The sequence below is a fragment of the Anthonomus grandis genome, chromosome 2 (genome assembly GCF_022605725.1).
Source record: "Anthonomus grandis grandis chromosome 2, icAntGran1.3, whole genome shotgun sequence".
Lineage (NCBI taxonomy): Eukaryota > Metazoa > Arthropoda > Insecta > Coleoptera > Curculionidae > Anthonomus > Anthonomus grandis.
The window spans coordinates 7,824,508-7,847,199 of NC_065547.1; the positions used below are offsets into that span (position 1 = coordinate 7,824,508).

Here is a 22,692-nt window from a genome sequence, read left to right on the forward strand (position 1 = left end):
CCTTCAAATTGGCACATTTAATACATAAATAGAGTATAACAAAGGACCAAGTACTAAGCTCAGTGATACATTATAACTACTTAAAAGACATTCACTACCTGTGTTTTTTACTTTTACATGCTGCTGTTTATCAAGCAAATATGTTTTTATTAATTTGGACATAACACCTCTAAATCCCATATTTGATAGTTGTTTTAATAAAATAATTATACGCACCACATCAAAAGCCTTTCTCAAATTAATAAAAAAAGACAGAACTATCTGTTTATTATCTAAGGCTCTTGAGATACAGTCAACGAAATCAACAGAAGCTCCAAGTTTGTTACTGTTTTTTTATAAAACTGCATTGAGAATTGTCGAATAACTGATGAACACTAGTGAGTTTTACCAATTTTTTTTATTACCTTTTCTACAATTTTAGAGAATATACTCACAACTGATCGGTCTGTATTTATTCATATCTTGTATATTACCTGACTTAAAAATGGGAGTAATTTTACTTGTTTTTAACTCCTCTGGCAAGATTTTACTTTCAAGTGTCTTATTAACTAATTTTACTAAAACTGGCAAGATATATACCTCAAGATTGCTCATATCTTTGAGTATAATCAACACCCACTCAAAGACAAGGCCTTGGTGCTTGGTGCGTGACGTCATCGATGTGGGTCACCGATTTTTAAAAACCAACTCAATATTTGGTTTATTTTAAAAAATGCTAGGAATAGAAAAGAGTTTAGGAAACATTCAAAGGTATATTTTAGTTCTGGTTGAATGTCAGGTTAAATATTATGGCGAAATATTAAATGCAGACTCCCAACTCCCCTACATCTGCGCCAAAATTTAACATATGTATTTACACCTGTGTATACAAAAATAAACTATGTACCCAATCTCCTCTAAATTTTCAATAATTGTCTTAATAAAATTATGAAGTATGTCTGATGTAATTGTGGAGATTGGAGCTATGTGAACTACTTCCTTATATTCTTTGGATCACCATTTTTTTTTTTTCACTTTCTTCTTTTTTTTTTGCTTCATATTCTTGTTGAATAGCATCTTTTTCTGGTGTGTCCGTAGGTGTGTGCATTGCCCTGTAGTTTTCCGAGGAAGAGCTTTTAGTAACGGCCTTATTAGCTCAGGTGAAAACACATGCAAAGAGAGGTTAGAGGCTGACTGGACACTTGTAGATACAACTGGAGGCGGTGTGCTTGATGGCTCTAACGAAACAGTTCCGCTCGTTGACGCTCTTGGAGAGTTAGAATTTACTAAATTTGGATAATAATCAATGCTGCTTAAATTTTTATTCTCTCTTGAACCTACTGCCTGGACTTCTTGGGGGATATTTAACTGCAAATTTTCGGGAGCAGGTCTGCCAGTTACATATGATGGAGCAAAATCTAAAGCCATAAAAATATCTCGATTAAACGGCCATATACCAGAGCACTGGAATCCAGCAACAATATTAGATTGTGTTAAAACCATAGAGATACTCTGTTTAACGATGCTAGGGATATCATGAATTGTCAGCGTTTTGCCTGGGTTGTTTCTCATCCAAGAATCGCAAGTTGAATTCACAGCTTTTTTAAATGGACCATAAATAGATCCAAAGGTTGTAGTTTATGTGAACAGTGTGGGGGAAATGAGAGGACAACAATGCCGTTTTCTTTGCAAAAGTCCAAGCATGGTATGCTTACATGAGATTGATGGTTATCTATTAAAAGCAAAACTTTATTTTCAATTAAACTGTTGGTATGTTTTTGAAAGTGTCTTAGGTATAGCAAGAATTCATCTTCTTGCATCCATCCACTAGCATTTCCTGCTCCAATTCACCCAGGTGGACCGTCACGAACGAAATGATCCTGATATCTTAATTTTGGAAAGATAAAGATTGGTGGGATGCTATTTCCAATTGCATTTACCGCTATTGCCACTGTAACCAAAGTGCCACGTTCTCCTGATGTAAGTGCCCCTACCTGTTTGCGTCCCTTTTCTGCTACGATTTTAGCAGGTTTTTGTTCCGTCGTAACACCGGTTTCATCTATATTATAAATGTTCTGCGCTTGGAATTTATATCTGTCTATTACCGTGGCAAAATTGTCAAAGAAAAGTTGTACATTTGTTGGGTTAAAACTGGTCGCTCTTGAAAGGCTTGTAGCCTGGGGACAACGGATTGATAGTTCAGGATTACGTTTCATAAACCTGGAAAACCAATCTTCTCCTGCCAATGATTTTTGGTCCATGTATTCGGCATATTCAATGAATATTTTACGGCTATTTGGTAGACCAGTTTACGTATTTCTTTTGACGATAGACCGTAAAATATTTGAGATGCCTTTATTAAAAATTTAACAATGGATTTTTCCTGCTCAACGTTAAATACTCGTCGTACGCACCTATTTCCCATTGTTATAGTTTCAGTGGACCCTTGTTCAATAGATTCTTTCTTTTTCTTAATAAATCTATTAGGCAGATTTAGTAACATGATTCAGTTCAAACAAATCTGCCGCAGACCTTACGGATGCTCCATTTTCAATAACCTCTCTATACGCATTTTCATAAACCAAGTTGGATTTGGTATCTCTGTTTGTTTTCCTGACCCTTTCACGTGGCATTCTATAACAAAATAATAGCCCTCAGAGTTTGTTGCAATCAGTTAATCAGTTTACGCAATTATTTACATCTTATTTCAATTGTCCCCCTCAGGTTTTTTATGGCAAAATATTATTTTTCTTTAAACTCTTTAATTAGAACTAACAAGTTTAGGCTGCTAAACCTAAGCAAAAACATAAAAAAATTGATTAAAAACAAAAAAGTGGTTTTTTGTTACTACACTAAAGCTAACTAATTAAAAATCTTGCAATAAAAAGTCCCAAATTACAAACACAAAACAGTAACATCTAAATTCGGGATATAGTTTTACAATTTGGAAAAAAGTCACAATTAGGTTCAGATAGAGTTTAGTGTATTTTAATTTAACTTTAATTTTTTTAATAAAACTCTTTTTTTTTAAATTTTTAATAATTATCAGTATATTTTATTTATTGTTCGCTGAATCCGTTCTTGTAGTTTTGATTTAAAGCGTTTTTTTTCAATTACATTTTGAAGATCATATGGAATTATATTAAAGACCTTAGGACCAATAAATGTAGAACATCATTGTCCAATATTTTTTTACTTGCTTGGAACTTAACATTTTTGTCCGCAATTTTTTCAGGCATGGGGATGACTTAGTGGCTCCAAGCGTATTTTATTTTTAGAAATGCTCATTAGTTAATTTTATATATTCAGTGCTTTTCTTTAGTGTCCCCCGCTCTCTTTATTTTTTAAACAGATCAATTAAAAATATTGAAACTTGAGATGATGCAATTAATGAATGAATACTATGTTAAAAAGCAAAATTCAGAGATTAAAATTTCAAGATGGCTGCTGGATGCTATCTTGGAAAAAAAATAAAAAAGAGAGGGTGGTCTTGTGGCATAACATTTTAAAGCTTCTGACGAGTACTTTATAACACTAGAATATAAATTCAATATAATAACCTACAACAAAATGGTGGTACATTTAATAATTACCTGAATACCAAAACACTGACATACAGATCTCTACAAATTACGTAAAGATACCATTGCACGGCATCCTCCCTATCTCCATAATATTTGTTTTAATGATGAATGTACATTTGTTCTCAACGGTAATGTTCATAGACAAAATTGTCGTTATTGGAGTGATATTAATCCTCACGTCTTCGGGGAGATTCAATATCCAGAAACAATAAACGTTTGGGCAGGCATATTGGAAAACTATATTGAGGGGCCTCTATTCATCGAACAAAATTTAACAGGGGAACTGTATATAGATATGCTGGAAAATACTATTGATTATCTAATCATCGAATTTGTCGAAACGAATCCAAATGAATTCGGTATGGATATTGTATTCCAGCAAGATGGAGCCTTACCACACTACTCCAGACAAGTTCGCAACTATTTAGATAACAATTTCCTCGGTTATTGGATTGGCCGTCAAGGACCTGTGGAATGGCCAGCTCGCTCGCCAGATTTGACACGTCTAGACTTTTTTTGATGGGGCTATTTGAAGCAAAAGGGGTACCAAACTGAACTTGCTTCGGTATTAGATTTACGACAGACAATAACGAATATTTCTAGAAATATCGATGTTAGTGTATTTGAAAATGTTTGGTGTGAAATTTCGGACCGACTATTCTTGTGTCAAGGAGTTCAAGGCAACCATTTTGAGCATCTTCTCAATTGAACCTAATGGATTTATTCGATATATCAAGTTGAATGTTAATGTATTCAGGTAATTATTAAATGTACCACCATTTTGTAGTAGGTAATGATATTGAATTTATATTCTATAAAGTACTCGTCAGGAGCTTCAAAATGATGTGCCAAAAGACCACCCTTTCCATTTAATTTTTTTCAAGATGGCGCCCAGCAGCCATCTTGAAATTTTCATCCGTCAATTTTGCTTTAAAACATAGTATTCATTCATCAATTGCATTACCTTAAGTTTGAATATTTTGAATTGATCCGATCAAAAAATAAAGAGGGAGGGGGCGGGACATTAAAGAATCAAAATTAAATATTAAGGAACAAAACGCTAATTAACAGAAAATACATACCTCATCTAAATTCAAAAACTACACACTTACTCTCACTAACATAAATAAAAATATAAAATACAATATGTCTACAACATCGTGTACGGTTATTGACTAAAATATGAACTTTAAAACGCCAAATATCACCGAAATTCAGTACATTTTATACATATTAACTTATAAAGAACCAAAACAAATACAACCATTAAAGAACAAAAATAAAGAGGTTTTAAAAAAAAAATTAAGTAGGGATCAAACTAAAGATCATTGGATATGTTGGATAATTTGGTTTCTTTAAATAATAAATCAGTTGGAAACAATTTATTTTTTTCAAATATTATTTTGAGTAGCCATTTTTGTATGATTTTTGGTTTAATTTGAGAATCTCTAACTCCTCCCCAGCTGGTTATTCCGTAAGTAAGTTGATATTGTATTAACGAATAGTAAATTATCACCAGGTGTTTAATATCTAAATAAGTCTTTAGGTACTCAAATTTCGATACCAGACCTCTGAGCTTTTGAATTACGTATTTAATGTAAATATTCTATTTAAGATTTTGACCTACAGTAATTCTTAAATATTTAATGGGTTCTGTTTCGGGAATTGAGATTTTTGGATTAACCACTAACGGTCCCATTCTAGGATGCTTATCATTATAAGATGTAAGACTAACACATTTTGTTTACTTTACATTAAGTGAAAGCCGGTTATCCTGGAACCAATTCGAAATATAGCTAAAACCTCTTTCAGCAGTGTACGCCACGTATTTGCCATATACAAAATTGCAGAATCATCACAATAACCATCAATCTCCCCATTGGAATTTATTTTTAAAAGGCTATCAACGTATATTATAAAAAGTGAATGAAATTGAGCATTTTAAATTCATATTGATTAAGTATGTACGTGATGAAATATCACTTGCAAGGCTCCACTCAATCATTAAAAAGTGATTCAAGACAGTTGCTGTATTGAACTTCACACTTCATCCAAGGTGATATTGGACTTTATTTTAAGGCTTCTTTTTTTATTGAAAAGTGATTCAAGGTAATTGAATCATAATGCATTAATCTGAAAAGGTTTTGTAAATGATTTAATAGGAAAATTCATTAAAGTAGTGACATCACTGAATTAAATTATAACTAGAACAAAATTCTTGGTTCTTTTAAGATTGTAAGGAAATTTTCCTCTTTTCCTCATATCATTTCTGCAAAGTATGATACTTAATAAACAACTGATGACGTCCAAAGTTATATTGTTTCAGGCAGTTAAAGTATTGTCGCCATTAAATGCCTGGAATAAAATCAACATTTCTTTAAGCAGTAGAAACTATTATTTAAGAAGTATACTTTTGAAGAAAATTAACGTTATTAATTTCCTGAAAAAGATATTAAATTCTTCCATGCAGTAGAAGTACGTCAGTGATCAACTGCCTGGTATAAAAAAAATCATTCAGACAGTTCAACATTAACCTAGGTCCGCTAATAAAGCAAACCTAATTAAATAAATGCAGATTTTGAAATATAAATGTCTAACTTTACTGCACTAGACTCTCATTTTATTTCTTTATTTTCTCAATAAATTATTACAGCAGTCGAAGTATAGTCGTAAGTTTTTCCAGTCATCTTTATTGATTTTCTAACTTAACCACGAATTTTTCAAAAATATCATAGTTAATTAATAATGAGTGCATCCTTTGAGTTCATATTAAAGGGATTTCTGACGCTATATGCCCATTAAGCAATCGAACATTAAACAAATTCATGGATTTAATGAGATAATTCGATAAGAAGGTTCACATGACTCGTTAACTTAATAAGGACTATCACATCGAGTAGTGTACATAAGCTTGAGAAAAGTACATATTTATTCGTTAATTGAAGTAATATCTATATAATTTGTCAGAATAGATTATGTACTTCCAGATATAAATTAAGTGACTTTTCCTGGAAGGAGCAATTTTATCCTGTTCCAAATTTTTATTTCAAAGTTTACAGGTAGTCGAAGAAAAAAATAAACGGCAAAATTTTGTCTTCTTTTGTTTTAATTTAAGTATGTTTTCAACCTAATTATCCCTTTCTTTGCCTTTTTTCTATATATACCTAACTGAAATCTAAGCAAATAAACAGTCAATTAGAAATAAATTGCGTTTTATCATACAATTAAAAAAAATCCTCTGAATTTCATAATATTAAAATTATACAAAAATAAGATACACATATACATTTTTATGCAATTAATATCGCAATTTGGATTTTATTATGCAACTAAATCAATTTGGAAAATTACATTATCGAATTTTCTCGATAGAAAGATTGGCGGATGCCACTTATAATTCTTTATTTCACAAGTTCAAATAACTCTAATTTAAAAGTAATTAACTTTCAAACATCTGGACAATATTTGACCCTGGACTAAATCCTGCTCCCCCTCTCCAGTGCGGTGTAGTAGGCGTGGTTGTATAGTCCATGCGCCTAAGCCATAATGTCACATTTTTAAACAATCAAAACGATTAACTCAAATGTTTAATATGCAAGAAAGAGATAGAAAGGTTAATATACCAATACTAATAAAGTTTTAGATATGCCTTTATAGATTTTTATTTAACAGTCAGTGAGAAATAAATTGCATTTTAATACAAAATAAAAAAAATCCGTTTAATTTCATGTTATTAAAATTGGATAAAAATACATGCAAATATAAATTTTTATTTAATTAGTGATCTAATTATCTAAATTGAATCGCCATTTGGATTTTATTATGCGACTAAACCAATTTGGAAAATTACTTTATCGAATTTACTCCATAAAGATTGACGTATGCCAATTATTATTTTTTATTTTGCAAACTAAAGCACTTCTAAGTAGAGGCTTTACAAGGAATTTAATTTTCCAATATCCACGAAATATTTTACCCTGCAGTAAATCCTGTATCTTGAATATAACAATAGAAAATACAATGTTCCATTGGTTGTATATTGAATTTGCAAAATGCTAATTGCTGAGAATCCTCAGAAACTCATTTATCTCATCCAACTGAGTTACTTTCCACTATTTTTATTTAAGGCTCAGAGTTTAAGCAACCGCCTCTGAGTCGCAATTTACTGAAGTTTATCTAGTAATGGTAGACCTTCCAAAAACCCTTATTTATCAGAAAATTAATGTTGTATGATGATAATTGACGCTTCAGATTATTCAGAAAACTTTTTTCTACAAGTCATTTAGGTCTCAAGTACCAGCTTCTAAATTAGCATGAAGTTAATGAGGATGGTGCTGTAACGTCAGTTGGTTCCCAACAAATCTCAATATCCCAAAAACTGAAAGACGTAAGAAAACAATTTAAGCTTTAGATTACTTAGAAAACTTTTTTACAAATTCTAATTAGGGCTTAGAACCATCCAAGCATCAGCTTCTGCGTTAGCATGAAATCAATGAGGGCGGTCTTGGAAAGACGGTTAGTCCCCAAAAAAACCTCAATATCTCAAAAACTAAATGACGTATGATGATAAGTGATGCCTCAGATTATTTAGAAAATTTTTTTCTACAAATTTTATTTAGAGTTCAGAACCATCCAAGTACCAGCTTCTGGATTAGCATGAAATTGTCGAGGTTGGCCTTGTAACGGCAGTTAGTCCCCAAAAAACCTCAATATCTTAAAAACTAAATGACGTATGTTAACAAAATCTGCCTCAGATTGCTCAGAAATTTTTTTTACAGTTGTTGACAGTTAAAGCTTTGAATTGCTCAGAAAACTTTTTTCTAAAAATTTTGTTCAAGGCTCAAAACGTTCCAAGTATTAGCTTCTGAGTTAGGATGAAGTTAATGAGGCTGATCTGATAACGACAGTTAGTCCCCAAGAAAACCTCAATATGCCGTATGTTAACTATAATAAACAGGTGATGCCTCAGATAACTCATAGAAAACATTTATCTATCATTTTTTTTATTGCTCAGAACTATCCAAGCATCAGCTCCTTTAATTACCATGAAATTAATAATTGGTCTTGTAACCGCAACATGTTCTCAAAAAAACTCAATATCTCAAAAACTAAATGATGTATGTTGACAAATAAGACCTCAGATTGACCAAAAGACTTTTTTTCACAAATTTTATTTGAGGCTCAGAACGATAGTATGAAATTAATAAGGTTGATCTTGTAACGGCAGTTGGTTCTCAATAAATCTCAATATCTCCAAAACTAAATAACGTATGTTGACAAATAAGGCTTCAGATTACTCAGAAAACTTTTTTCTACAAATTTTGTTTAAGGCTTAGAAGCATCACCTTCTGAGTTAGCATGAAAATTAATGAGGTTGGTGTTGTAACAGCAATTGGGTCCCAAAAAACCTCAATATCTCAAAAACTAAACAACGTAGGATGGCAATTAAAGCTTGAGATTACTCAGAAAGCTTTTTTCTACAAATTCTGTTTGAGGCTCAGAATGATCCAAGTATCATCACCTTCTGAGTTAGCATGAAATTAATGAGGTTGGTGTTGTAACGGCGGTTGGTTCACAACAAACCTCAATGACGTATGTTGACAAGTGAGACCTCAGACTGCTCAGAAATCTTTTTCTACAAATTATTTTCAAGGCTGAAAATTATCCGATTATCAGCTTCTAACTAAGCATGAATTTAATGTGGTTAGTCTTGTAATGACAGTTGCTCATCAAAAATACCACAATATCTCAAAAAATATAGGACGTATGAGTACAATTAAAGCTTCAGATTACTCAGAAAACCTTTTTCTCAAATTTTGTTTGAGGCTCACAATGATCCAATTATCACCTTCTGAGTTAGCATGAAATTAATGATGTTGGTGTTGTAACGGCGGTTGGTTCACAACAAACCTCAATATCTCAAAAACTCAATGACGTATGTTGACAAGTAAGACCTCAGACTGCTCAGAAAACTTTTTTCTACAAATTATTTTCAAGGCTGAAAATTATCCGAGTATCAGCTTCTAACTAAGCATGAATTTAATGTGGTTAGTCTTGTAACGACAGTAACTCATCAAAAATACCACAATATCTCAAAAAATATACGACGTATGAGTACAATTAAAGCTTCAGATTACTCAGAAAATTTTTTTTACAAATCTTGTTTCAGACTCAGAAAGATCCAAGTATCACCTTCTGAGTTAGCATGAAAATTAGTGAGGTTGGTGTTGTAACAGCAGTTGGTTCCCAAAAAAACGTCAATATCTCAAAAACTAAACGACGTATGATGGCAATTAAAGCTTGAGATTACTCAGAAAACATTTTTCTACAAATTCTGTTTGAGGCTCAGAATGATCCAAGTATCACCTTCTGAGTTAGTATGAAAATTAATGAGGTTGGTGTTGTAACAGCAGTTGGTTCCCAAAAAATCTCAATATCTCAAAAACTAAACGACGTATCATGGCAATTAAAGCTTGAGATTACTCAGAAAACTTTTTTCTACATAATTTGTTTAAGGCTCAGAATGATCCAAGTATTACCTTCTGAGTTAGCATGAAATTAATGAGGTTGGTGTTGTAACGGCGGTTGGTTCACAACAAACCTCAATATCTCAAAAACTCAATGATGTATGTTGGCAAGTGAGACCTTAGATTGCTCAGAAAACTTTTTTTTACAAATTTTTTCAAGGCTGAGAATTATCCGAGTTCGATATTAGCTTCTAACTTAGCATAAATTTAATATGGTTAGTCTTGTAACGACAGTTACTCATAAAAAATACCACAATATCTCAAAAAATATACGACGTATGAGTACAATTAAAGCTTCAGATTACTCAGGAAACTTTTTTTCCAAATCTTGTTTAAGACTCAGAACGATCCAAGTATCAGCTTCTGAGTTGATACTTGGATCGATCAAGAAGTCCAACGACAAAGAGGTCCAACCTGGGGTTGGTCTTGTGATGATAGTAAGTTCAATCAATTACTGAGGGCTAACTAGTAATGGTAGACATACTCAAAAATCTGAATTTCTCAAAAAATAAGTATTAATTATTTCTCTCATTGCCTGGAAAAAATTATTTACTTATCATATCCCAAATATAGTTCATTCCAATTTCTTCCAGGCATTCATAAAGGCTTTACAAGTAATTTAACTTTTAACTATCCGGAAAATATTTAACCCTGGACTAAATTCTGCTTCCCCTTTCCAGTGCGTTGTGTAGACGTGGCGTAATAGTCCAAGCGCCTAAACCATAATGTCACATTTTGAATAATCGTCAAGACGATTAACTCCGATGTTTACGGTGTAAGAAGGAGATGGAGAGGTTAATATACCAATGCTAATAAAGCTTTGCATTTATACGGATTTTTTATTTAACAGCCAATGAGAAATAATTGCATTTTAACGCAAAATTGAAAAAAAAACAATTATTAAAATTGGATAAAAATAGATGCAAATATAAATTTTTATTTAATTAATGATCTAATTATTTAAATTGAATCGCCATTTGGATTTTATTATGCCCTACTTAACCAATTTGGAAAATTACTTAAAGATTGACGTATGCCAATTATTATTTTTTATTTTGCAAACTAAAATAATTCTAGGTAAAGCTTTTGTAAGTAGTTTTGAAATGTTCAAAAAATATTTGTCCCTGGACTAAATCCTGCGTCCCCCTTCCCAGTGCCTTGTAGGCGTGGCTTTATAGTCCAAACTCCTAAGCTATAATGCCACATTTTTAAACACTCATCGAGACGATTAACTTAGATTTTTAGGGTGCAAGAGAGACGGAGTAAGCTAATAGGCCAACACTAATTATTTCTATCCAATTATTATTAAATCATGTCGAATAATTGGAACCTATTATAGAAATAATTAGCGGCTTGTGACCGGTGATTATTGTAAAAAAAGTTGAATTTTCCCGTGCATTTGCTAAATTATTTATAATTCTAGAACATGTAACAATGCATCTTAATAATATAAAATTAGTAAAAAAATTCAATTCGGTTTGCAGGTTTACTATAGGCGTGATTGGTAATTTGGGTAATTTTCTCGGATTTAAGTGATTTATTCCGGTGGAAACTTAGGAAAACCAGATTTTTACTGCGATTTCTATTGTTAAATTAAAAGAAGATGAACATGGGAAATATTCCCACTAAAGCTTCAAATTTATTTAGACCCTCTTATGAGTTAAATATTGTTCTTATAAAAAATTATATATTTGGGAATTTTTCACAACTTGATATCGCTAGAAAATGGAAATAAAATGATCTCGATATTCTTCTATATCTGGAATATTTGGTTTTTTCTTTCAATCATTTAAAAACAATAACAAAAAATCAAATAGTTTTAGTTCAATTTTCAAATTTAAGGTAGAAGTTTATTGTTTGGTATTAGTGGAATCTAAAGCCGGGAATAAAATTATAATCAAACATTAACCTAGATATACATTTTCTTCTACTAAAACTTTTATCTAAAAAACCTAATTTCTCCTTCCAGGAATTTAAATCACAAAATGACTCTTCTATATCCAGAACCTGTTTATAAAAAAAAAACGATTTAATTTCCTAATTTAAAGGACGCGGTTACTACTTGGCATAACAGTAATCGAAAACCCAAAATAAAACCACAATTTGGAACAACTATCAGTACATACCTGAACTATATTTTCTTTCAATATCTCCATCTTTCTTTTTTCAGTTTTTGGCCGCCATCTGCGCACACTCGGTGTCAATATCGATAGGAATCACGCAAGGCTACAGCGCCATCTGGCTACCACAACTCCGAACAACAGGAAACTTCGATATTACCGATGAGCAAAGCAGCTGGCTCGGTAAGATTTAATGAAAACAAATTAATAATATATTTATCATTAAAACGCCCGGACTAAAATGACGTCCTATTTTAACACCCATGCGTGAAAAAGAGAGGGTGATATAATGAGGCGTAACCAAGGGTTGTGAGAGGCGTGGCTTTATAGTCCAAGCACCATTTTTAGAGATTTAACAACCGATCTAAAAGACAGGAATTAAATTATAATTAAAGTAAAAAAACTATATTTTTTAATGTGTTTAGCTTCATTTAAAATCTTTCGTTACTTTTATGTCTGGTTTTCTAGTTAATTCAAACGCAAATTCATCTACCTTCATAATAAAACTTTCATTACCTTTATGCCTAAAATGTTTCAATATTATTCAGATTTTTCCAGTTAATTCAAACGCGTGGACTAAAAAAGGCTTTCGATAAAAACTCCTGTGCGTTGAAGAGAAAGGGCGATATAATAAAACGTCGTCAAATGTCAAAGGTGTGGCTTTATAGTCCAAGCACCTAAGCAATAATTTGACGTATTTGAAACTAATATAAAGTAATCATTAGAAAACCACAAGCTTGGAACTAAATTATAATAATTAAAGAAAAATATATTTTTTTACATTTAGCTCCATTTTAAAATTGTCTTTACTTCTATGCCTCGAATAGTTTTTTTATTTACTATTCTTACTGTTTTACCTCTTAAAATCTTTTTATTTAAACGCCTGGACTAAATGAGGCTCTCGATAATAACACTGCTGCGGTAGAGAGAGAGGTCTATATAATAGAGCGTTACTAAGCGTTTTAAGAGGCGTGGCTTTATAGTCCAAGTACTTATACAATAATGTGACAATAGGGAAATTTTTAAAAATTTAACAACAGAACTAAAGGACAGGAATAAAATTACAATTAAAGTTAGAAAAATTTTTTTTTCTTGTATATTGCTTCATTACAAACTTCTATGTCTGGAATGTTTCAATATTTTTCAGGTTTTTGTAGTTATTTCAAACGCCTGGACTAAACAAAGAGCGATATAATAAGGCGTCGTCAAACGTTGTCGAAGGTGTGGTCTTATAGTCCAAGTACCTAAGCAATAATTTGATGTTTGAATCTAATATAAAGTAATCATTAGAAAACCACAAACTTGGAACTTAATTATAATTAAAGAAAAATATATTTTTTACACTAAGCTCCATTATAGGCTTGTCTTTACTTTTATGCCTGGAATAGTTTTTTATTTACTATTCTTACTGGTTTACCTCTAAAAGTCTTTTTATTTAAACGCCTGGACTAAATGAGGCTCTCGATAATAACACTGGTGCGGTAGAGAGAGAGGTCGATATAATAGGGCGTTACCAAGCGTTGTAAGAGGTGTGGCTTTATAGTCCAAGTACTTAAGCCATAATGTGGCAATAGGGAAATTTTAAAAAATTTAACAACGGAACTAAAAGACAGGAATAAAATTACAATTCAAGTAAAAATATATATTTTTTTTGGTATTTTACTTCATTAAAGAACTTTCGTTACTTCTATGTCTGAAATGTTTCAGAAGTTTCCAGGTTTTCGAGTTAAGTCAAACGCAAATTTATCTACCTCCATAATAGAACTTTCATTACTTTTATGCTTAAAATGTTTCAATATTCTTCAGGTTTTTTTCCAGTTATTTCAAACGCCTGGACTAAATAAAGAGCGTCGTCAAACGTTGTCGAAGGTGTGGCTTTATAGTCCAAGTACCTAGTTAATAATTTGACTAAATTAATTTGAAAACCACAAGCTTGTAAATAATTATATATATTTACATTTAGCTCTATTATAAGATTTTCATTTCTTGGGTGCCTGAAATAGTTTTTCATTTGATATCATCGTCATAATAAAGATCATCTGTCAAATGTCAAAACATTTTTGATATTTTTTAACTGGCTATAACGTAAAAACTATTTATTCAAACTATGATATTAACCCGTAAGATTTCTTGGAATTTTAGGTAGAAACTGAAAACGTAATAACATATAACATGAAATGTGTAAAATAACAAAATTATAGTAAACAAAAATGCAAAAACTAACGTAAAGTTGTTTAAAAATGGTAAAGTGGTGAGAAGACGCTAAATTAATAATAAAATAGATTCAGCTTTTTGGTTTGTATCTTATAGTATAACTTCTAAAACTAAATGAGGCTCTCGATAATAACATTGGTGCGGTAGAGAAAGAGGTCCGTACAATAGGGCGTTACCAAGCGTTGTAAGAGGCGTGGCTTTATAGTACAAGTACTTAACCATGAGTGATAATAGGGACATTTTTAAACAACAGATCTAAAAGACAGGAATAAAATTACAATTAAAGTAGATAAATATTTTTTGTTGTATTTGCTTCATTACAAAACTTTCGTTACTTCTATGTCTGGAATATTTTAAAAGTTTCCAGGTTTTCGAGTTAATTTAAACGCAAATTTATTTACCTCCTTAATAGAACTTTCATTATTTTTATGCGTAAAATGTTTCAATTATTCTTCAAATGCCTGGACTAAATAAAGAGCGTTGTCAAACATTGTCGAAGGTGTACCTTTATAGTCCAAGTACCTAATTAATAATTTGACTAAATTAATTTGAAAACCACAAGCTTGTAATTAAATTATAATTAAAGAAATATATATATTTATATTTACCTCCATTATAAAATTTTCATTTCTTCGATGCCTGGAATAGTTTTTCATTTAATATTTTACCTCTTAAAAAAATTGCATTTAAACGCCTGGGCTAAATGAGGCCCTCGGTAATATCACTTGTGCGTTAGAGAGAGAGGTCGATATAATAAGGCGTTACCAAGCGTTTTAAGAGGCGTGGCTTTATAGTCCAAGGATCTTAGACACAATGTGACATTAGGGACATAAATTAATAAGGACACAATTTTTTATTAATGTAACAATGCAACTAAAAGACAAGAATTAAATTACGACTAAAGTGAAAAAAATATATTTTTTGATGTATTTAGTTTCGTTATATTTCATAGAATATTTATTTCATTAGATTGCATTGAAGTAACTTTCGTTACATCTATGCCTAAACCATATAGTATTTTATAGGATTTCCAATAAATTAAAACGCCTGGACTAAGTGAAGCTTTTGATAAAAGGAACTCGTGCATTAGAGAAAAATAGCGATATAATAAGGCATAGTCAAACGTTGTAAGGGGCGTGGCTTTATAGTTCAAGCACCTAAGCCATAATTTGACCTTTGGAATTAATATTATGGCATCATTGGAACCGCAAGCCTGGAATAAAATTTTAATAAAAAAAAAACAATTTATTATTCATTTACTTTCATAATGAAACTTTATTTACCTTTATGCTCGAAATGTTTTAATATTTTCCAGTTATTTCAAATGCCTGGACTAAATAAGACCCTCGATAAGAACACCCATTCGTTAAAGAGATAGGGCGATATATTAAGGCGTCACCAATCATTTTGAGAGGCGTGGCTTTATAGCCCGAGCACCTAAGCCATAAATCATCGTCATAATAAAGATCATTTGTCAAATGTCAAAACATTTTTGATATTTTTTAACTGGCTATAACGTAAAAACTATTTATTCAAACTATGATATTAACCCGTAAGATTTCTTGGAATTTTAGGTAGAAACTGAAAACGTAATAACATATAACATGAAATGTGTAAAATAACAAAATTATAGTGAGCAAAAATGCAAAAATTAACGTAAAATTGTTTAAAAATGGTAAAGTGGTGAGAAGACGTTAAATTAATAATAAAATAGATTCAGCTTTTTGGTTTGTCTTATAGTTCATCTTATTCAGTTTATCTTATAGTTCATAACTTCTAAAACTAAATGAGGCTCTCGATAATAACACTGGTGCGGTAGAGAGAGAGGTCAGTACAATAGGGCTTTACCAAGCGTTGTAAGAGGCGTGGCTTTATAGTACAAGTACTTAACCCATAAACTGATAATAGGGACATTTTTAAACAACAGAACTAAAAGACAGGAATAAAATTACAATTAAAGTAGATACATATTTTTTGTTGTATTTTGCTTCATTACAAAACTTTCATTATTTTTATTCTTAAAATGTTTCAATATTTTTCAAGTTTTTCTAATTATTTCAAACGCCTGGACAAAATAAAGGGTGTCATCAAACGTTATCGAAGGTGTGGCTTTATAGTCCAAGTATTTTAGGCATATTGACACATTAGAGACATTTTAAAAAATGGAACAACGCAACAAAAAGACAATAATTAAATTACAACTAAAGTGAAAAAAATATATTTTTTGATGTATTTAAATTCATTAAATTCCATAGAATATTTACTTTATTAGACTGGTATAATATTCTGCAGGATTTCGAATAAATTAAAACGCCTGGACTAAATGAAGCTTTTGCTAAAAGGAACTCGTGCGTTGAAAAATGGCGATATAATAAGGCGTCGTCAAACGTTGTAAGAGGCGTGGCTTTATAGTCCAAGCACCTAAGCCATAATTTGACGTTTGGAATTAATATTATGGCATCATTAAAACCACAAGCCTGGAATAAAATTTAAATAAAAGAAAAAACAATTTATTATTCATTTACTTTCATAATGAAACTTTATTTACTTTTATGCCCGAAATGTTTTAATATTTTCTAGTTAATTTAACGGCCTGAACTAAATGAGACCCTCGATAAGAACACTACACGTACGTTGAAGATAGAGGGCGATATAATAAGGTGTCACCAATCGTTTTGAGAGGCGTGGCTTTATAGTCCGAGCAACTAAGCCACAAATAATTTTTATTACTAAACCATGCCGTTCATAATAACACTATAATGTTAGACAGAGGGTCATCATGATGTGCAAGGAGTTCAAAACGCTATTATGCGATTACTGCTATGACTAAAACTGTCATAATAATGATCATGCGCTAAATGTCAAAACATTTTTAATATTTTAGGTAGAAACTAGAAATGTAATAATATACAGTGAGAGCCAAAAGTCCGGAATAAATTCATTTAAAATTCAGGGGTATGTTCAAAAAAAAACGCTCGGACACGTCGATTTTTATTTTTAACTGCGGGTTTTCTTACTTTAATTTTATGTATACAGGGTGTCCAAAAATAAGTTACGACCATCAACTTAAAAGTTGATGTTCGGTTGAATTTCTAAAAAAAACATTCAAAATATTAATGTATTTAATCAAAAGTATTGTATAAACGTTGAACAAAAAGAAACTATTCTAATCTAGACCGAATTAAATGTTGAAATTGAGCCCCATTAACTTCTTGACAGTAAGCGAGTCTTGATTCGAATTCTCTCAGAACGTTGCGTATCATTTCTTGAGGTATTCGTTGAATCTCATTTCTTATATTATTTCTCAATTCTTCTAAATTGTTGGGTTTATTTACATACACTCTATGCTTTAAATAACCCCACAAAAAGAAGTCCAAAGGAGTCAAGTCGGGGGACCTAGCAGGCCACTCCAATTGACCCCTTCGCCCAATCCATCAACCCGGAAATACCTCACTTAAATATTGGCGCACGGCTCTGCTGAAGTGTGGCGGCGCGCCATCTTGCTGGAACCAAATTGAAGCTTCTGGAATATTGGGATTATTTGCATTTGGAAACATCAAACATAAAGCGGGAATCAGTTCGTTCCTTAAGAATTCCAAATAACGTTGACCTGTTAAGGTACGTTCGAAGAAAAATGGACCTATGACTCTGTCATTGATAATGCCGGCCCAAACATTCACAGATTGAGGATATTGGGCATGAGCTTCAATCACCCAATTTGGATTGGAGGAAGACCAGTAACAGCAATTCTGTCTGTTCACTGTACTATTGAGGCAGAAGGTCGACTCATCAGAAAAAATTATTCTACGAGTAAAAAGACAGTGGTTATGGCAAACATTCATTATAGTTTCGCAGAACTCTAATCGACGATCTGTATCATCTTCGTTAAGTTCGTGGATTAATTTTAATTTATAGGGATGGTATTTTGCCTTTTTCAAAATCCTTCTTAAAGATGTTTTTCCAACATCGTTATCTAGTGCTGCCTGTCTAGTCGGTGTATGAGGATTTTCTTCAATGGACAAAACAACATTTAACTTCTTTTCCTCGGAAATTGAGGGACGAGCCGATCTGGGACCCGACGGGTCGATCTCTGACGAGACCTAATTCCCTAAATTTTCTTTCTAGTTTGCTAACGGTAGAATATTGTCTTATCAGGATACTTGGTATTAAACATTTCACAAACCTGATGTTGGCTCCTAATGCGATCACCACATTTTATCATAATTAGTATTTCTATTCTCTCAGTTTCACTTAACTTATTCATCTTTTCTGGCAATCTTACATTTTACAATAAACAAAGATGAGACTGCTTGATACCTGTCACTTCAAAAAATGATGACAACATCATTGCAACAATGGATGAAAAAACACAAAAAACAAGGTTACCTTAGTAAGGGTGTTACATAGTTGCATGAATTATTGTATGTTCAGAAATTCAAATTCAACCGTAAATTTCTCAGTACCTGTTGGCACTAACTAGCTAGTGTCAACAGATGGTTTTAAAAAAGCTTCGATAAAAAGTGTAAACCGCATTTGTCTATGTCTAACCGTTTAGATTTTATAACATGTCAAAAGTGCAAATATGCCGATCTTTAACTGTCGATAACTCAAAAACAAATGAAGATAGGTATAGAATATTGTACATAAAATATGTCTAGAATTTTCTGTTCTTTAAAAATACAGAATAAAAAATAGGAATTTCCATTTCAAAAATTGTTGATGGTCGTAACTTATTTTTGGACCACCCTGTATACATAAAATTATAATAAGAAAACCCGCAGTTAAAAATAAAAATCGACGTGTCCGAGCGTTTTTTTTTGAACATACCCCTGAATTTTAAATGAATTTATTCCGGACTTTTGGCTCTCACTGTATAAGATGGAACGTGTAATGAACGTGTGATGAACGTGTAAAAAGCAAAATAGGCACTGTGTACAGTAAGCAAAAATGCAACTAATGTAAAGTCGTTTAAAAATGCTAAATTGATAAGGAGACGCTAAATTAATAATAAAATAGATTCAGCTTTTCGGTTTATATCTTATAGCTCATAACTTCATTTTTTTTTAAATAGAAGGTCTTTATATATATTTTTGCATTTTTGAATTTTATGTAATGTTCTGTGAAATTTGATGGATCACATGCTATACTTTACTCTAATGCTTCTCCAGATATACAAAGCAATTAAAAATTGTCTTTTTTTTGAACTTTTAGAGATCGTACATCCGAACCTTTTTAACATAAAGAGAAACGGTTTTCACGACTAGATAATAACATTTAAATAACTTGAACTCATTCCATTAAAAATGCCTATCCAAGGTATTTAATTTATTTATTTTTTAAAAATGCAACCCGTTCACTATTATTTAAACCTTGATCTGTTACGTTCGTCTACATTTCCAGCCGTTTTCCCCGCATCATTTTTTTCGTGAATTTACGGAAAGCGCCTTGAACTATATTATTCTAATTACCGGCATAATGTTGTCTTGTGCGGTGCGTTAATAAACAAAGCGCGATAAAACGCTATTTCCGAGATATTGTTTTAATTTAAAAAACACGTACCACCACGGCTAAGCATTCGGAAGTAATACCAGCGGTATGTAAATTACTTTAATTTACGTTTACATGACGTATTCTGGTTTTAGAATCTCGTCCGGGGCTAACGCAACAAAGATATCTAATATATCATATTAAGTGCACTACCTTATATATCTCAATTAAATTTTTATTTTAGTTCTACTAAAAATTTTAACCCCAGAAAACAAAATAATCATTTCCTGAATTTGAAAAGTCATATTACGATTTAGGCGCTTGGACTATAAAGCTTGGCAATGCCCTATTATATAGTCCTCTCGCTCTCACGCACGGCTGTTTTTATCGAGAGCCTCATCACAGAATAAACGATCTCACAGAAGCGAAGGCTAGCCCTTTTTACCGAACCGATTTTTCGTTCAGGCTCCTCCCATTTTCCCCTATTCTAACGGGTACAACTGTCGTCGCCCACGTGGGGTATCGGGTCATAATTAGTGTATTAGTACGAGCGTTAGTGTGTATGTTTGCGATACTTTGTGTTTTGCCGTTTTTTATTTTTATTAAAGTAGGTATAGAAAAGTTACATTATTATGTATTATTCATTATTATTATGGTTGTTTTAAAGCTTTAAAAGTTCAGAATATTCCCTAATTAATTTGTCGTGCCATGCAAATAAATACAGAATAAACATTATTTAATTTAATAAACATATATGTATATACCTAAACCATATGTATCTATGTATGTGTACATACGTGCAGGTACATAACATTGTACATAGATAAAAATATTAAGGTTTATTTAGGTATACAGTATTTTTAGGTGATAAAGAATAATGACTTTAATTTTCAATTACATATCTGTCTTTTTATGGACTGGTTTACCCATGCAAGTGCATAATATCGTAGTAGTAAAACCCTTAAAAATCTTATATTTTGTTCCAGACTATCATAATGGACGGCGACTATACAACGTATAATACCTTTATAAAATATGGACGTATATGTGGTACCTACATATATATATAACAATACATACATATATCTTTTTATATATAAATATATAAAAGCCGATGATACCTACTCTTAAATGTGTTGTGTTTTAAATATACGAGAAAACATACCTGCGTATAAACCTTCCAGCTAAAATTTAATTTAAAAATACCTACCTATGTACATATGTATATGTATATTGTTAACATATTAACATCACACAAATAGCAGACTTTTTCTCAGCTAGTGCCTTACTAAAGGCAAATATTATTTACCATTATAATAAAATAACTAACACAAAAATGCCATTCCAAAACAAATTAAAAGTATACTAACCTACACCTCTATCGTGTATCAAAACTGTCAAATAACAATTTTTATAAAAATAATAATTATTATAATTATTCTAAAAAGCAAGGACCAATATAAGCCTTAACAAAAAAAAATCCTATTTGAAATGTAACGAAATTTTGTAGTTTGCTCCCGTATTATATGAATATAACCATTTTGATTTTAAAAATAAAAGCACTTTGTTCGGTGTATGCGTTTACTACAACTTTACGAGATATCTCAGTGTATTTGCGCCGGGTGCATCTGTCAGATGGGCTTATAAAAAACTGGTTCACGGATATCAAAGGAGCCGACGCAAGCCTTCGCTTCTGTGAGATCGTTTATTCTGTGGCCTCATTAAGATCAGGATTTTTTTAAAATAATTAGCTGGAAAATCTGGAGAAAATTCAAAGTAAAAACATTCCAGGTATTAAATTATTGTAAGGAAAATTGACTTGAATATCAAAAAAATATTTTTCTTTAAATGTAATATTACTTTCAAACGGCGAATTGTGTCTTAGGCGCTTGGACTAAAAAGCCACACCTCCCGTAACGCTTGGCAACGTCCCATTATATCTTGCCCTCTCTCTCTAACGCACGCCTTTTTATTACTGGGGGCGGCAACATTTAGTCCGAACGTCTTAATGAAAAATCGGTCTGTAAATAAATTCTAGGCAAATTTGAGGTTAGAATTTCAATATTGATCATTTTTTTTTCACAGCTAGTTTGGGAGCAATCACTAATCCAATAGGCAGCGTCCTCTCGGGAGTGTTAGCGGAACTTTTAGGCAGAAAACGCTCAATTCAACTCAGCACCATCCCTTTCGTAGCTGGATGGATTTTAATCGGTTTAGGGCAGAATGTTTACTGGTTGTATGCTGGTAGGCTTGTGACTGGCATCGCTGGAGGTAAGACATTTACCTGATTGACTTGAGTTTTACATTAAATAGTCGCAGTGCTTTTTTTGAGTATTTACCGAGTAATTGACAGAGCTCTAATTTTTTTTGGTTAAATTTTTGTTTCCTAAATTTTGGGTATATGTATAGTTTTTTTAAGGGCATTAGAGCGGGTATATATATTTTTTTTAGTTTTGACTTTATGTGTATGAAAATGCCATTGTATTTATTTTTTAATATATTTTTGATCGTACAATAATTCCAAGAAAATTGTACGTAAGACTACTACTGAGAAAATTTAAAAAAATACTGTTACGTTCGAACGCTCTTAATACGGTAAAATTCGTCCTAAAATTTAGAAGGGAGAAAGGGAGAAAAGTTAGAACAGGAGAATTTTTTAAAATTTCGCGTTAGATGTATGAAAATTGTTTGTATATATTCTTGTAATATTCTTCTTATTGTGTAAAAAACCCAAATAAATTGATGCAAAACCAATAGTAATAGATAATAAGCAACTAAAAA

General features: G+C 31.7%; 1 protein-coding gene across 2 annotated transcripts in view; it reads left to right on the plus strand.

Annotated features, from left to right (window-relative positions):
• Positions 1-22,692, plus strand: part of LOC126750185 (facilitated trehalose transporter Tret1-like) — an 83,373-nt gene that overhangs the window by 46,784 nt on the left and 13,897 nt on the right. For both annotated transcript variants that reach the window (XM_050459717.1, XM_050459718.1), the window contains exons 3-4: positions 12,261-12,393; positions 21,997-22,182. In XM_050459717.1, coding sequence (XP_050315674.1) covers positions 12,261-12,393; positions 21,997-22,182 — 319 coding nt within the window. The remainder of the gene's footprint in view (positions 1-12,260; positions 12,394-21,996; positions 22,183-22,692) is intronic.